At 32.5% G+C, this 18,424-nt stretch overlaps 1 protein-coding gene across 5 annotated transcripts in view; it reads left to right on the top strand.

Annotated features, from left to right (window-relative positions):
- Positions 1 to 18,424, top strand: part of LOC119601869 (protein ROP) — a 60,996-nt gene continuing 42,572 nt past the window's right edge. For 2 of the 5 annotated variants that reach the window (XM_037953100.1, XM_037953097.1), the window contains exon 1: positions 5 to 542. In XM_037953100.1, coding sequence (XP_037809028.1) covers positions 515 to 542 — 28 coding nt within the window. In that variant the 5' untranslated portion in view covers positions 5 to 514. Of the gene's footprint in view, positions 547 to 18,424 lie in introns of all 5 variants that reach the window. The other 3 variants (XM_037953102.1, XM_037953096.1, XM_037953098.1) reach the window with 3 other exon arrangements.

Genomic DNA, 18,424 nt, shown 5'->3' with positions numbered 1-18,424 from the left:
AAATCATTGAAGAAATTTTCATACAGAAATAACAGCAGAAAGAGTGTGTGAGAGTGAAAAAAAAGAAGAAAAAAAACCCTGCATAGAAAAAAATTTTATCCAGCACAAATTGTGCAAAAGTATTTTACGGTTCGCCTTTAAGCCCCCAATATCAGTTATGTGGGGAATTTTGGAGACAATACAACAACGCATAGAGAAGGAAAAAAACTAAAAAAAAAAGATTGCAATTTAAGTACCTACACAGTGTAGTAGTTAGAGGCGCCTGGAAAAACACACAACCCAAAACCGAGGCGACGAAGACGACGGGGTTCATAATTTTTTGTGTGACGGAACAATTTTTGTATTAGTTTCGTGCTGCAAGTTTTACACGGTGTACAAAAGTTAATAATATTATTTAAAAGAAAAAGAAAATTTCATAAAAAAGTGCTTTTTAAATTAATTAACAAAAAAAAAATAATAGTTAAATTGAATATAATTATAATAATATAAAAAAACGTGAAATCAAACAGCGAAAATGGCATTGAAAGTGTTGGTTGGACAAAGTAAGTGATTAATCAGTAGTCATAGTAGTAGTTAAAAGTTTTATCTATAATAATTAACATTTTCTTAAGGTTAATTAATACAATTTTAAGTAAAATTTACAAATTTCCCTTAAGTTTTCTTTATAATGGTGAAATTAATCTATAATTTCTTAGTCCCAAAGTTATTTATTGATTTTTCCCTATAGTTGTGAAAAAAAGATAAAAAACAAACACCTAACACTCAGTTTTCGCTGTAGAGGACTTTAGTGTAATTTAGGAATTTGTCAGCAATATCAGCAATTATTCTTTTCCATGGTTTTAGTCCCTTAACATGGTGGCTTTTTTTTAGCAGCAGCCTATTTTATACGCCCCCAGTTTGACCTTTTTTCGTTTGCCGTAGTTGTTGTTTTAAGAGAATTTGTTTTAGCAATGGATACCGAAAATCACTATTGTATGGAATTCCCTTATGGCCACCCAATTAACACCCCACCAAACCCTGCCATTAAATATGCGCAAAAGCGTAAATTGTCATAATTTTTTTTGTACGTATTATCTAGTTATTGATTGTAGTTCATAAAAAAATCTTATTGTAATTGTTTTAAATCTAGGATTCTTTTAACATTTTTGTAAAAAAATCTTTGTCAGATTATGTGTCATAAAATGATTGTGTCATGGGTGGGAGTTTTTTTTTATAAATCTTTTTGTTTTTTCTTTCAATTTGTAGAAAAAAATCTTAAAAAATATCAATTGTTTTTATTGTTTTTCTTTTTCTCCAGTTTGTTGTGTGATTGAGAGCGTAAGGTTGCCATATTAATACTCCTGCGCCAAATTCCTCTAAAATTAGAAGAAAATCTCCTAAAACACCCAAAATCTTAAAAAAATTTTAAAATTTAATGAAATTTTGCCTATTTTAGTTAAAAAACACCAAATTTTACAAAAAATACATTTAAAACATGTCATTGCTATTGAAAATGTTAAGGTTTTAATAAAATTTATATAATTTTTTTCTTGTTTTATAAATTAAAACAATTGTATAGCTATTTTTTGTAGCAGTTGAATTCTAGAAAACTTTAAAATTGGCAAAATGTCAAAATAGATTGCTGCATAATAAATTTTACTTAAGAAATATTGATTTTTTGATGGTGAAATTAACATTTCTTGTTTATTTGCACACAGCAATAACTTCAAGCAAAAAGTAGAATGATTTTGTATCCATTCAGCTGACATTAAACTAATTCAGCTATTTTGAATTAGTTTTAAGCTTAATTCAGGTACAATAAAAGTAGCTGAATAAGATTTTAGATGAATTTAATTGCATTAAAAATTGTTGAACATGATTTATACTTAATTCAGCTGCCATAGAAAAAGCTGAATAAGATTTTCATCTAATTCAGCTGCATTTAAAATAGTTAAATAAGACTTAAACTTAATTCAGCTGCTAAAAAAATCAATTCAGCTACTGACAAAATTTTAGAATTTTAGTTCAGCTGTTATAAAAGTAGCTGAATACGATTATTCAATAATTCAGCTGCTTTTGACATAACTGAATAATGTTTTAGGTCAATACAGCTGTAATAAAATTAAAAAAGGAGATTGTTTAATTACTAAATATAGCTTAATTGTGATTTTCTATAATTCAGCTGCAATAAAATTAGTGGAATACAATTTATATATAGCTGAATTGCAATTTTCTATAATTCAGCTGCAATAAAATTGGCTGAATATAATTTCGGTTTACTTTTGGCTGCATTTGCAATAGCTTTTAGCTTAATTCAGCTACATTTAAAATAGCAAAATAAGATTTAAACTTAATTCAGCAGCTACAGTCAAAATCGCTAAAGTGATTAACTAAAGCTGTATTAAATATTTTAGTTTAATAATAGTAGCTGAATACTATTATTTAACTATTAGGAATTAGTTTAATTCAGCTGCAATAAAATTAATAATGAAAGAAAGAGAATTTGCATAGTTTACTCATTAAATTATTGCATATTGATTTTCTATAATTCAGCTGCATTTGCAGAGGTTGAAATAGCTTAAAACATTGTTAGTTCGATTCAGCTGCAGTTCAATTATAGTTATTCAAAATTGAGCTGTTTTTTATTGATCTAGCTAAAGTTTAGCTTAATTCAGCTGTTATTAGTTTAGCTGAATAAGAATTTTTCTTAATTCAGCTAATCATATGATAGCTGAATATATACTTAGTGCAATTCAGCCGCATTATAAGTTACTACAGGATGATTTTGAATAATTCTGCCTCATATTAGTAGCTGAATAATAGTTTAAGCAATTCAGCAAATAAAAGCTGCAGCTGAATTATATTTTAAAGCAATTCAGCTGCAATATAAGCGGCTTAATTAAGTTATTGAACAATTCATCTGCAAATTAGTAGCTGAATTCTAGTTTAAATTTATTCAGCAAACAGTAACTAAAGCTAAAATATAGTTTAAATTTATTCAGCAAACAGTAACTAAAGCTAAAATATAGTTTATAGATATTCAGCTTAAGTTATTGTTTGCTGAATAAGGTTTTTAAACAATTATGCTGTAAACTAGTAGCTGAGTTGAAGTTGAAACAATTCAGCGAATAATAACTTTAGCTGAATTATAGTTTAAAGCAATTCAGCTACAACTGAAGTTGCTTAGCTATGCTTTTTAATTAATCAGCTTCAATTTAGAAGCTGAATAACAGCTGAATTGTAGTTTAATAAAAACAGCTGCAAATGATGCTTTTAAAGAAATATTCAGCAATTAATAATTGTAGCTGAATAGTATTTTAAAGCACTTCAGCTATAATTTATGTTATTTAAAATTTTATCAAACTGTTTGGCTGTAAATTAGTTGCTGAATTATAGTTTAAAGCAATTCAGCGAAAAAGATTTGTAGCTGAATTGTTGTTTAATGAAGTTCAGATGCAAATTATGTTGCTGAGTAATGTTATTAAACCATTCAGATTGAAATAAGTAGCTGAATTACAGTTTAAGAAATTCATTAAACTATAACTGTAGCTGAATTATAGTTAAATGAAATTCAACTCTAACTTATGTTGCTGAATGATGATTTTAAACAATTCAGCTGAAAATTAGTAGCTGAATTATGATTTAAATAATTCAGCAAACTTTAACTTCAGCTGAATTATAGTTAAGTGAATCATTCAGCAGCAATTTTGCAGCTGAATTTCAGTTTAAGTAATCCAGCAAACAATAAATGTTGTTGTATAATGGTTTAAAACAGTGGTTCGAACAATTCAGCTGCAAGAAAGTAGCTGAATTATATCTTATTTACTTCTGCAAACCTTAAGTTTAGCTGAATTATAGTTTATTGATTTAAAAGTGATGCAAATCTTAAATTCAAATAACCAAGAACATAAAATACCACCGACGGCATTTTTTCAATCACAGACAATTTTCATTTTATATTATTACTCTTTGTTCTTGCAACATCTATCTGTCACTGTCAATTTGTCTGTCAGTTGGAGTATTGTCAAACAACCTTTAGAAATTGCCAATTGTTGTCCTTGAAAACATTTCTCTAAATAAGAAACATAGGCTTAATAATGAGGTGTAGGAGTCTTTGGTTGACTGTTAGTAGGATTATACCAAAGTATATAGTAAAGTCATCCAATTGAGTTGTTATTCAACGTGCATCAGTCGAACCTATTTCATACTCTGCTTCCTTTTTTGTTTAGTAGAGCAACTTTTCTAATGCCAATGTTTCATATATACAATATGACCTAATATACTTTGGTATGTTACAGTTCGGGCTAACATTAGTTTTCTTTTTTTTACCAATTTTCCATTATCTCTTTTTGAACTTTCCTTTTACGTTCATTTAGAAAAATCTATTTCCATCGTAGCTGCTTTTCTATGAATGTGTAGAACAAAATGTATTCCAAAAACAGACAAGTTTGTTGTACCCCTTTATAATTCCATTTCTTGTTTCCTTTTTAATCAATGAACTCAGACATGTGGTAAGAGAGAAGAGAACTTGCATAATGTGAATGCACTTTGCTGGAAAACAACACATGTCAGTTATTTGTGCAGTTTGTCTAGTATTCTTGCCAAGAACAAGAACATCAATACATGCTGATGATGACTAAAACTGTTTTAGTATCTACTTGGTTGTAAAGGAATAGACTATTTCAAGCATCTCAATGAATGCCAGAGATTCATTTTGTCGTAGAATTTTATAGATTTTTCCGTTTTCATATAATTCGCAAGGAAATTCTTCTGCATAATTCATTAGTATAAGATAGACCAACACGTTATCGAATGGTTTTATCCGTTTTCACACAATTCTGAGGGAAATCAATAGTCTCCAGCTACCAGATAATTTGCGGAGAATTTTTCTTTTTTCCGTCGGTTTTAGATTGAATAATACGTTATCAACTGTTCTTTGCCATTTTTATGCAGCTTGGACGGCTAATTCATATTCCTGAGTAACCAGAAACGTTTGGTGTTCCAAATAGTGCAGAATAGTTAAGACAGTGGATAAAGGATTCATCAATTCTACATATTAGATATAATTGCAGATTAACAAATAGTATTTTTCCTTCTTATAAAGTACTGAGGGAAATCGATCCTTAAAAGCGACGAGAAATGTTTGGGTTTCCAAGTAGTTTAGAATAGTTGATACGGCGAGTATAGTAGAGAATTTTCGTCGGAAATTTGTCTTTCTTTCATATGTATAAGATTGACCAACTCGTTATTCACTTGTTTCTTCCGTTGGGATACAATTCTGAGGGAAATCTATCCTTCCGCGCGACCAGAAACACTTGGTTTTCCAAATTATGCAGAATAGTTGAAGGAAATGGCTTTAAAAGAGTCATTTCGCGGTAATAAACGTCAACTTTGTCTTTTTTCTATTTGGATTAGATAGATCAACATGTTATCAACTTGATCGGATGCAATTCTGAGGAAAATCTTTCCTTTCCAGCGACCAGAAACACTTGGTTTTCCAAATAATATAGAATAGTTGAAGCAAATGACTTCCAAAGAGCCATTTCGCGGTAATAAGTGTCAAATTTGTATTATTTGCCATTTGTATTAGATAAGCCAATACGTTACCTGTTATTCCGTTTTGATATAAATTTAAGAGAAATTTATCCTTAGCAGCGACCAGAAGTGCTTGGTTTTCCAAATAGTTTAGAATAGTTGAGACAGTGAATAAAGTAGAGAAACTTTGTTTTTATTGTTGTCAAATTTTCTTTTTTCCAATTTAATTAGATGGGCCAACAGATTAACAATAAGTTTTTATAGTTCTTATACTATAGAGAAGGGAATCGATCCTTACCAGCGACCAAAAATGCTTGGTTTTCCAAATAGTTTAGAATAGTTGAAGCAGTGAATAAATGAGAGAAACTTACTCGTAATTGGTGTCAAATTTATCTTTTTTCCTATTGTATTAGATAGAGGACCAAGTTAGCAACTCCTCTCTTCGTTGTTATACAATTCTGATGGAAATCTATCCTTTCCAGCGACCAGAAACACTTGGTTTTCCAAATAGTTTAATAAAGGAGAGAAACTTACTCGTAATTGGTGTCAAATTTATCTTTTTTCCGTTTGTATTAGATAGAGCACCAAGTTAGCAACTCCTCTCTTCCGTTCTTATACAATTCCTTTCCAGCGACCAGAAACACTTGGTTTTCCAAATAATACAGAATAGTTGAAGCAAATGGCTTCGAGAGTGTCAAATTTGTCTTTTTACCATTTGTATTAGATCGATCAACACGTTATCAATTCGCCTCTTTCGTTTTTATACAATTCTTAGAGAAATCTATCCTTACTAGCGTCCAAAAACGCTAGATTTTCCAAGTAGTAGATAATAGTTGATGTAATGGACATAAGAGAGAAATTTCGTGGTAATTGATTGCGAATTTTCAGTCTTTCTATTTGTTTCAAAAAGAACAACATGTTAACGAACTGGTATTTTCTATTCTTTGACTGTTCAGAGGGAAATCCATCCTTATGAACTATCATAAGCGCTTGGGAGAGACCTAGAGAGACCTAACGCGGAAATTGGTAGCAGGTTTGCTTTAATTCAAATCGTATTTTCCTTTCCTATACTGTTCTAATGGAAACCCATCCTCACCAGCGAACAGAAATGTTGGGTTTTCCATTTACTGCAGAATAGTTGATGTAATAGCTAAACGAGAGAGATTTAGCGATAATTAGTGTCAAATTTATTAGATAGACTTGTATTAGATAGAAATGCATGTTATCAACCTGTATTTTTCATTCTTATACAATACCGAGAGATCAAAAAACTCTTGGGTTTCCAAAAATAGTGCAAAATATTTTATGCCTGAACTAGTATAAAAAGGCTACATCGTTTCCTAATACAAATCTCTTAGTACTTTCAGTATTCCGTCGGCAAATGTGACCTTTTTGATTATGCACATTTGTCTCATCTTATTTAGTATAGTGGGATGTGTGGACGTTTTACATTTTCATCCCTAGTTGAGTTTGACTGTGTTGAATTTCCTCAACTTTGGATTATATAGTTTATTGAATGTTGTTTACAGTTTCTCATTTTGCATATCAATCGTTAGAATTTCATTTTCATCTTGACACGAAGTACTTGAATCTTCACAGGTTTGAATGATTTCCTTAAATTTAGATTTCAAACTTTCTTACAAGTGTTAGAACATAGTCCAATACCTTGTTAGTTGGGAAATAATCATTAATTGATGAATGTACTTTGAAATACGTGTTAATAAATGTTATTTTTAACAAGGGAGGAGATTATCTTCTCCACCAAGCAAAGAGAATGGGAAAACAATATCCACAATGTTTTCCCATTTTCTTTGCTTGGTGGAGAAGATAATATCCACCTTTTAAACACATCTAGTTGTAAAATTCGGGTTCTACAATCGCTGACCTTCAACCTTTTTCGTTACCTTGAAGACGATGAATTCACGAGGAAATGAAAGTTCTTACAGTCACGAAACTAGTGCAATATTTGGAATTAAAGATCCTCCAAAAATATGTCCCGAAAATCCTTTAAAATAAGTGAGAATTCTTCAACGAGTCCGTAAAGATCATTATCCAGTCTAAAGTTTACAAAGTAAAAGAGAGAAATTGTAACTTCAACATTTCTCTGTGCTATTATTTTCCTCTCCACTACATTTATTAGAAACATTTTTTTCTGCAATCGCCTCTGCTTTTTTATTTTGCCAAACATTCGAAAATTTTCTAATTTAAACTGAGAAACTTCTTCTGTTATTGGTTTGATAATGTTGGCTGCAGTTTTTAATCATTACTTCCCCCCTCACATTATTATGTTTTTCAATGTCGTTGTTGCTGTCGTTAGTGTCGTAGTCGTTAACGTCCTCGTTGACGCAACTTCGTAGGCGTTATGAGTTTGCAACGACTACAACTCTCGATGCTAAATCGGCATTTTAACTAATATATGTATGTATGTGTGACTGCAGTGGTAGTAGTAAAGTATTGAAAATGCGTGTATGTTGAATAATGAACAGTGTTAGAAATTGTTTTCACTTTCGCCACTTTTTTTCTGCATATTTTGTGAAGAATACATAATTAAAATAATAGACTATAGATTCGAATATAGGCTCCACTATAGACTCGATTATAGACTGCATTATAGAGTAGGCTATAGACTACACTATAGACTACACTATAGACTACACTATAGACTACACTATAGACTACACTATAGACTAGACTATAGACTAGACTATAGACAAGACTATAGACTAGACTATAGACTACACTATAGGCTAGACTATAGACTAGACTATAGACTCGATTATAGACTGCATTATAGAGTAGGCTATAGACTACACTATAGACTACACTATAGGCTAGACTATAGACTAGACTATAGACTACACTATAGGCTAGACTATAGACTAGACTATAGACTAGACTATAGACTAGACTATAGACTAGACTATAGGCTAGACTATAGACTAGACTATAGACTAGACTATAGACTAGACTATAGACTAGACTATAGACTAGACTATAGACTAGACTAGACTATAGACTAGACAATAGACTAGACTATAGACTAGACTAGACTAGACTATAGACTAGACTATAGACTAGACTATAGACTAGACTATAGACTAGACTATAGACTAGACTATAGACTAGACTAGACTATAGACTAGACTATAGACTAGACTAGACTATAGACTAGACTAGACTAGATTAGACTATAGACTAGACTAGACTATAGACTAGACTATAGACTAGACTATAGACTAGACTATAGACTAGACTATAGACTAGACTATAGACTAGACTATAGACTAGACTATAGACTAGACTATAGACTAGACTATAGACTAGACTATAGACTAGACTATAGACTAGACTATAGACTAGACTATAGACTAGACTATAGACTAGACTATAGACTAGACTATAGACTAGACTATAGACTAGACTATAGACTAGACTATAGACTAGACTATAGACTAGACTATAGACTAGACTATAGACTAGACTATAGACTAGACTATAGACTAGACTATAGACTAGACTATAGACTAGACTATAGACTAGACTATAGACTAGACTAGACTAGACTATAGACTAGACTATAGACTAGACTATAGACTAGACTATAGACTAGACTATAGACTAGACTATAGACTAGACTATAGACTAGACTATAGACTAGACTATAGACTAGACTATAGACTAGACTATAGACTAGACTAAAGACTAGACTAAAGACTAAACTAAAGACTGGACAATAGACTGGACTATAGACTAGACTATAGACTAGACTATAGACTAGACTATAGACTAGACTATAGACTAGACTATATACTAGACTATAGACTAGACTATAGACTAGACTATAGACTAGACTATAGACTAGGCCATGAACTAGGCTATAGACTAGACTATGGACTAGGCTATAGACTAGACTATTGACTAGACTATAGACTTATTATTGCAATTTTGCATTAAACTTTGTATGACACCATGATTTCTTTCAGTGTATTTTGGTTTGAAATTAAAACATTTTTAGTTTTTAAAATATCCTTTGTAATAAAAATTTAAATTATTCCTACCGGAAGACACAAGCTGTTTAATTTAAAGGCATTTTAGTAGAAAAATCCGGTTATTCTATAAAATAAAATTTAAAGCAAATAAGCTTAAAATAATACCATATGTTTAGTTTGCGAATCTGGTTTTTAAAAAGTTTAACAAAGATCAGCCTGAAAACATTTCAGAATTAAACGTGTTTTGTTAAAAAAAATCGCTGAAATTTTGCAAAACTAGTTTTAATTCAACCCTTTTTTAGCAACTTCTTACCCTTTGAACCCCCTTTATCAAAACATTTTTTTCTCAAAACCCTCCATATTCATAGCAAATTCTTTGCCATTCTTACCACTGTTTTTATTATTAAAATTTATTTCTCCTCATTACATAAAAATATTTGTTCATCCATTTTTAAAAACACACAATTTTTCTAACAATCGTCAACTATTTATTATAATTTACGTTTGATTCGTTAATAGAAAAAATAAACCAGTCGGCCGGTGGGCCGACAGTCATCGTCCTCTTTAGCCAAAACTGTGCGGTCAATAGTAGTAGTAGTTGTAGTTGTATAACCAATTGTTGAGGATACAACAACGTCTAACGACTACGCAACTGCTACATTTACGTTTATTTTTTTCTGCAGCCCTACGTTGTCGTAATTTTATAACGTTGACGTCTTTGTTAACTCTAATAGGGGTGAATTTTTATATTTTTCTAATTATAAAAAAAATAGTACAAAGCTGGTCACATAATCACACCTAGTAACTGGAAAATTTATTGTTTTTCAAGATGATGTTGTTGATGATAATGATGCCCCTGCAGCAAATGTTCTATGGGTCTGAAGATGATGGCGTTGATGTAGTAGTGGAGTTTGGGGTTTTTTGGGGAGTCGTAGTAGTTTTATTTAATTTTTATTTAAATTTTTCTGGGCAGGATAATGAGGGCTATGGAGAGTGGGGAAGTGAATACAATTGTTTTAAAAATGTTTATTAATAAACAAATTTAATAACTTTAAACAGGACTATAGAGTCTAGTTTATAGTCGATACTAGGGTCGAGTCTATAGTCAAGACCCTAGTCAAGTTTATAGTCAAAACTAGAGTCTAGTCTATAGTCAAGACTATAGTCTAATCTATAGTCAAAACTAGAGTCTAGTCTATAGTCTAGACTAGAGTCTAGTCTATAGTCAAGACTAGAATCTAGTCTATAGTCAAGACTAGAGTCTAGTCTATAGTCAATACTAGAGACTAGTCTCTATAGTCAATACTAGAGTCTAGTCTATAGTCAATACTAGAGTCTAGTCTATAATCAACACTAGGGACTAGTCTATAGTCAACACTAGAGTCTTGTCTATAGTCAAAACTATAGTCTAGTCTAGAGTTTAGTCTATAGTGAAGACTAGAGTCTAATCTATAATTGATACTAGAGTATTGTCTATAGCCAAGAACCTAGTCAAGTATATAGTCAAGCCTAGAGTCTAGTCTATAGTCAAGCCTAGAGTATTGTCTATAGTCAAGACTAGAGTCTAGACTATAGTCAAGACTAGAGACTAGTCTATAGTCAACATTAGAGTCTTGTCTATAATCAAAACTAGAGTCTAGTTTATAGTTAAATCAAGAGTTTAGTCTATAGTAAAGACTAGAGTCTAGCCTATAGTCGATACTAAAATCTAGTCTACAGCCAAGACCCTAGTCAAGCCTAGAGTCTAGTCTATAGTAAAGACTAGAGTCTAGAGCCTATAGTTTAGTCTGTTTTCTAGTCTAGTCTGTATTCTAGTCTATAACCTTGTTTATAGTTTAGTCTGTAGACTAGTCTAGAATCTAGTCTATAGACTTGTCTATAGTTTAGTCTATGGTCTAGGTGATGGTCTATAGTCTAGGATATAGTATAGTCTAGTAAGTCCAGATTATAGTCTAGTAAGTCTAGTCTATAGTCTAGTCTATAGTCTAGTCTATAGTCTAGTCTATAGTCTAGTCTATAGTCTAGTCTATAGTCTAGTCTATAGTCTAGTCTATAGTCTAGTCTATAGTCTAGTCTATAGTCTAGTCTATAGTCTAGTCTATAGTCTAGTCTACAGTCTAGTCTATAGTCTAGTCTATAGTCTAGTCTATAGTCTAGTCTATAGTCTAGTCTATAGTCTAGTCTATAGTCTAGTCTATAGTCTAGTCTATAGTCTAGTCTATAGTCTAGTCTATAGTCTAGTCTATAGTCTAGTCTAGTCTAGTCTATAGTCTAGTCTATAGTCTAGTCTATAGTCTAGTCTATAGTCTAGTCTATAGTCTAGTCTATAGTCTAGTCTATAGTCTAGTCTATAGTCTAGTCTATAGTCTAGTCTATAGTCTAGTCTATAGTCTAGTCTATAGTCTAGTCTATAGTCTAGTCCTATAGTCTAGTCTATAGTCTAGTCTATAGTCTAGTCTATAGTCTAGTCTATAGTCTAGTCTATAGTCTAGTCTATAGTCTAGTCTATAGTCTAGTCTATAGTCTAGTCTATAGTCTAGTCTATAGTCTAGTCTATAGTCTAGTCTATAGTCTAGTCTATAGTCTAGTCTATAGTCTAGTCTATAGTCTAGTCTATAGTCTAGTCTATAGTCTAGTCTATAGTCTAGTCTATAGTCTAGTCTATAGTCCAGTCTATAGTCTAGTCTATAGTCCAGTCTATAGTCTAGTCTATAGTCTAGTCTAGTCTATAGTCTAGTCTATAGTCTAGTCTATAGTCTAGTCTATAATCTAGTCTATAGTCTAGTCTATAGTCTAGTCTATAGTCTAGTGTATAGTCTAGTCTATAGTCTAGTGTATAGTCTAGTCTATAGTCTAGTCTATTGTCTAGTCTATAGTCTAGTCTATAGTCTAGTCTATAGTCTAGTCTATAGTCTAGTCTATAGTCTAGTCTATAGTCTAGTCTATAGTCTAGTCTGTAGTCTAGTCTAGTCCATAGTATAGTCTGTTGTCTAATCTATAGTTGTTTATAGCCTAAAGTTTAAGTCTAGTAAGTTTAGATTATAGTCTAGTAAGACCAATCTATAGTCTAGTCTATAGTCTAGTCTATAGTCTAGTCTATAGTCTAGTCTATAGTCTAGTCTATAGTCTAGTCTATAGTCTAGTCTATAGTCTAGTCTATAGTCTAATCTATAGTCTAGTCTATAGTCTAATCTATAGTCTAGTCTATAGTCTAGTCTATATTCTAGTCTATATTCAAGTCTATAGTCTAGTCTATAGTCTAGTCTATTGTCATAGCTAGAGTATGGACTATAGTTCAGAATATTATCTGGACTATAATCTTGTTTATAGTTTCGTCCTTGAGCAAATCTTCTATTGTTATCACTTTACATTATCCCCCCGTTTCGTTTTTACTACTCCAGTTGCTCCCATGTGGCAACCCTTTAACATTTTTCTACCAATCATTTTCGCTCTCTCACTAATTTACTCCACCATTTGCCCAATCAATTTTTATTTTTGTTAGAAAAAACTTTATATTTTTAATGCTGCCATTGTTTATACTTATTTTAAATACAGGATTTGTGTATTTACTACAAAACTCCCTAAACTAACCCACACACTCACTCACTCACTTCCTTCCTTTCCCGAAATACGATGCAGCTTTCGTTTGATAAACAACTCGCGCGTCTTTATTGTCATTAGCGTTGTTGTTTTGTGTATGTTTGTACTTGGAGATGTTTTGAACTCTTACTACATAATTTTTTTTTTTTGTAAATTAGTGCATTTTTGTTGACATCACTGCTAGCCAGACGACAGCCGGCCATTTTTGCATTGCTTTGACGTTAAGCAGTGATGTCAAATATGCATTTTGTTTAGGGAGGCTGCAGTAATGAAAACTAGTAGATTTTTTTGGCAAGGAATGGTGGGTTAGAAGTCTTAAGTACGTTAGCGTTAAAAAGGTAACGGTTACTGTGGACAGAGCGGTTTTGTTAGACGGTTACAGAATTTTTTCCAAGGAAATTATTGTGGAATGATGTTGTTGTATATAAGATGATTTTACAACGAATGGCGGAACATTTATTTGTAAGAAATTGTATAGAAATAGAGTTCCAAGTGGCAAGCAGTGGCAGTGTGCTTAAAAATTATTTTGTGTAACTATAGTTAGTTTGTTTTTCTTATAACTAATATGTTTGTTTTTGTTTGTTAATAATATTAAAAGGTGTTAAGTGTTTTTAAAGGAATTTAATAAATTTCCAATAATATTTAATAAATTAAAGATAACAACTTGTATGTATTTATAAAAAATACTTTAAAACGTTTGAAACATTAATACAGCTGCAATTTATTTTTATTAAACATCAAGGGATTTGGCAAATTCCTTTTACCCCAGTTATGGTTTGTCACTTAGTGACTTACTTTTTAAATAAAAACAAAGCAAAATATAAAAAAAAAAATACTCCAAATAACCCTTTTATTCCACCTTCTTTCCTCTTTATCTTCACAATTCAATGTTTTTTATTTATAATTTTTTTTTCTTTTTATTTCGTTTTACTTTGACACTTGTTTTTTATGGTTTTTTATTATTTTTGTTGTTGTTTATTCTCATTAATGTGTTTATTTTTATTTTGTATTTTTTTTATAACTTGTTGTTTCGACTGCTGCTGTTGATGATGATGTCGATCGAGCAGATGAGTCATTTTTTGAATTATAATGATTTTCAAGTTTTCCTTATCGGTTTTGTTTTGTTTCTGAAATTCTTACTCATTAATGCTTGCTATTAATGTTATGTGAGTTTTTGGTTTGGTGTGTGTATTTTAAACAGTGTGGGGTATTAAGTTTTTTATTGAAAAAACCGCCATATGTGTGATAAAAAATCGCTAGACTTTGTTTAACGGTAAACTTATAACGTTACCCTGTAAATTTTGTTTATGTTTCACTTTATAAAGCCGTCATACGAAGGACCATTTGCTAGCTGTCAGTGTTTAACAGTTAATTGAGGTCATGTCATTAATTAGCACTGTTAAGCTGTGTAAAGTGTAATAATGTTTTGAAGAATTGCTAACGATTATCCAATATATGACTTTAATATTTACTTCAAAATGTTCCAAATATATCCACTATAAACATTTTGATTAAGTGCTAAAATACCGACGGAATTTTGTCATTTCATTCTTGATTGTAGTTTTACATTTTATTACAAATAAACTCCAAGATAAGCTACATTGATGCGCTGTCCTCCATCAGGATATACAGGGTGGACCAAATACAAGTGTCTTTTTAAAAATTTAAAAAAAAAAATAATTTATTTGAAATCGTATCTATAATTAAAGATTAATATTTGTTCGTAATCGATAAACTCGCTTCGAAATACGTAACGTAGTGGCTACAACAATTATATTTCAATGCTCGTGAGAAATGTTTCGAATTTGACCGACAGATGTCGTTGAATTATAGCCAAAGTTTGAGTAGTTTTTAATGCTTATTAATAGTTTAACAGGATTTCATTCATGTGGCTGCCACATCTAGCTTCTAGTAACTTATCTTGTATGTTCAGTTTTTTAAAATTTTATTGATGGTTTCTGGTCGTGTTAGAGGTATAGCACTAAAAGTATGGATTGTTTCTAGATTCTTTGAATAGTAAAGATCTTTAACGTAACCTCCTGCGTTGCCACCTGCGTGTACAAAACACAATGGGGCGGTCATCATTACCACACACTGTAGTAATTCTGATATGAACAGAGGTTACTCTGAACATATCTGGAATTTAATGGTATCATTTGTATATGATACCTTTCATCCAACATCATTCACACTTCTCATTCATCCGACACACTCATAAGAGAAAAACATACGACGTACTAATTCTAGGTAAACGGTTGGGTGAGGCCCGCATAACCCACATTCATCCCGTACCATATATAATTAACACCAACTCATTTCCAACGCTTAGTCCCACAGTCACTCCTCTGTGGGGTATCTGCACCGAACTTATCCCAAAATATTAACTTTACCTGTCTTTTAACCGCCACTTACCCTTCTCGCGAATTTGGGCTTAAACCGCAGCCACTACGTGGATACCGAAGGAACCTCAACCAATTGACCAGCCAGGATAGTCTTGCGGGCAACTGGCCGTCCCTAGTAGTGAAGTGATTTGAATCATCGTTGTAATTCCCACGTGAAATAGATAGATAGATAGATAGATAGATAGATAGATAGATAGATAGATAGATAGATAGATAGATAGATAGATAGATAGATAGATAGATAGATAGATAGATAGATAGATAGATAGATAGATAGATGATAGCTCGATCGATCGCTCGATCGATCGATAGCTCGCTCGCTAGATAGCTCGCTCGACTCGCTCGCTCGCTCGCGCTCGATCGCTGCTCGCTAGCTCGCTCGCTCTCTCGCTCGCTAGCTCTCTCGCTCGTCGCTCGCTCGCTCGCTCGCTCGCTCGCTCGCTCCTCGCTCGCTCCTCGCTCGCTCGCTGGCTCGCTCGCTCGCTCTCGCTCGCTCGCTGCTCGCTCGCTCGCTCGCTCGCTCGCTCGCTCGCTCGCCTCGCTCGCTCGCTCGCTCGCTCGCTCGCTCGCTCGCTCGCTCGCTCGCTCGCTCGCTCGCTCGCTCGCTCGCTCGCTCGCTCCTCGCTCGCTCTCTCGCTCGATAGATAGATAGATAGATAGATAGATAGATAGATAGATTTCATAGATCAACAAGATGATTGATCTATAAATAGACTTGGGGCATTCAAACAACTTGAACATCTGTGGGTTAGTGATTATGTTCTAGTCTGTTATACCGGAGTTCGTGGGTTCTATTGCCACCTGATGCTTTGATAAGGGATAGCACAACAAGTCCGATGGTGGCCTAGGTATATTTCTTCAGATTAGATGTAACATACATATCTATATCCGTCTCTCAAACTAACTATTATAATTATACAGTTATCAACAAAAGTTGCTTCATAGTTTCGACCCCCCCACGATCGCATTATGTAGGAACGAAACCGACCAAAACTAAGAAGAAGATTTAAAAGATTTTAAGCCATAAATGGAATGCATGATCGACTGTCCCTATGTTTTTTCAAGGAATATGCGTAATGTGCAAAAAATGCAAAGGTTTCATTGACTTCTCATTATACATTTAGCTTTGAAACTATGAAGAGGAAAGGGATCGAAGGAAAGGGAAGCTCTTAAGAATAACGATAAAAGTACGAATAAAATCAGGGTTTTTTGTGCGTCCTTTCGATAGTTTTGATACCGGCGGAATTTGAAGTCTTTTAAGGAGTTGATTTGAGCAGATTGGACTTAAGTTTAGTGTGGAAGATTCTCGAAATTCTCATTCAGTGCATTAACACAAATTTGTTAATTTTTCAAGTATGATTAATTATAACATTTTATTAAGCATTTGATACTGGTTTTGAGTAATAGCTTGTTGCAAAAATTTATTCTCACTGTCAACAATTATAATTGATTCATAAACGTGAGAATTATTTAAAAATAAACTTTGAAAATAGTAAACAATTGCAGGCAAAAGGGAATTTTGTTTTTTGTTAAAGAAAATATGCAAACATTGTTTTTTTATTAGTCATTTTAAGCTAAAAAAAGATTATCATACATATATACGCAAGTAAAGAACAAGTTAACCAAAATTGCGTTCTAAAAAATAGGAAAAACAAGTAAGAAAGTATAGTCGGGCGTGGCCGACCATATGATACCCTACACCAGTTATGAATATTAAATGTGATTTATTTTTCATAATATCGCATTTATCTTCAATATTCCCTTGTTCCGATACATTTAAGCAATTTATGGATGAAAAACTAATTTTCTGAAAGAGGCTTTATATGGGGGCTAGGGGCAAATATGGACCAAGCCCGATAAAATTTTGTGAATATATTTATATTTACATAATATTTTATTGTGCTGAATTTCATCGCGATATTTGTGTTTATAAGTTAATTTGGGACATTCAAGTAATTTTCTGAAGGGGACTTTGTATGGGAGCTAGGGTCAAATGGGGCCCGATCTTTATGAAATTTGGCAGGGTTATCAAGATTTCTATAAAACTTAGTTGTGCCGTATTTTATCGATATATCTGTATATTTAACATAATTATGAGCTCAGAAGCCCTTTTCGGGGGGTTCTGTTCTATGGGGGCTAGGTGAAATAATGGACCGATTTTAACCATTTTCAATAGGCTTCGTCCTTGGGTCAAATAAAACGTGCGTGCCAAATTTCATCCAATTATCTTGAAAATTGCGACCTGTAGCTTGCGCACAAGGTTTACATGGACAGCCAGCCAGCCAGCCAGCCAGCCTGCCAGACGGACGGACGGACGGACATAGCTTAATCGACTCAGAAAACGATTCTAAGCCGATTGGTATACTTTAAGGTGGGTCTAGGACGAATATTTTTGTATGTTACAAACATCAGCACAAATCCAATATACCCTCCCCACTAAAGTGGTGTAGGGTATAAAAATTGTTGTAAACCTCAGCCGTATTTTGCCATTTCTGTCAGAGTTTTAACATTCAAAATTCGCGCCAAAATTTGTGTTACGTTTTACCTTAAAGTTTATAGTTTTTTCACTTTCATTTTCTCTTACTCCCCTTCTTTTTACTGCTCTATTATAAGCTTCTATTTTTTATCAAAAAAAAAAAAAAAGTGTTTTGCTTTTTTTATTTATCTCTCATTACCTTAATTTTCGTAAACAATATGAAACCACGGTTATCCCCTCTACAACTCTTGTGCTGTGTCACAATTTTTACCTTAAGGGTTTTGTTAAGTGGCGAAACCAAATAAAAATTGGAAAAAAAACTAACGGTTAGTTAAGTTGTGCGTTCGTTAATTAAACCGCCAGTTTGTTAATTATCCTGTTTAATTAATATAAGAGGACTTTATGCAGTTAAGCGTAAATTAATATAATTGAAATTTTTTGGA

This window comes from Lucilia sericata, unplaced genomic scaffold, assembly GCF_015586225.1.
Source record: "Lucilia sericata isolate MDLA Ls3-8-SP2 unplaced genomic scaffold, ASM1558622v1 Contig000194F_arrow, whole genome shotgun sequence".
NCBI classification, from domain to species: domain Eukaryota; kingdom Metazoa; phylum Arthropoda; class Insecta; order Diptera; family Calliphoridae; genus Lucilia; species Lucilia sericata.
Note: the sequence above shows the minus strand (reverse complement) of the source record. Positions and strands in the feature narration are given on the sequence as shown.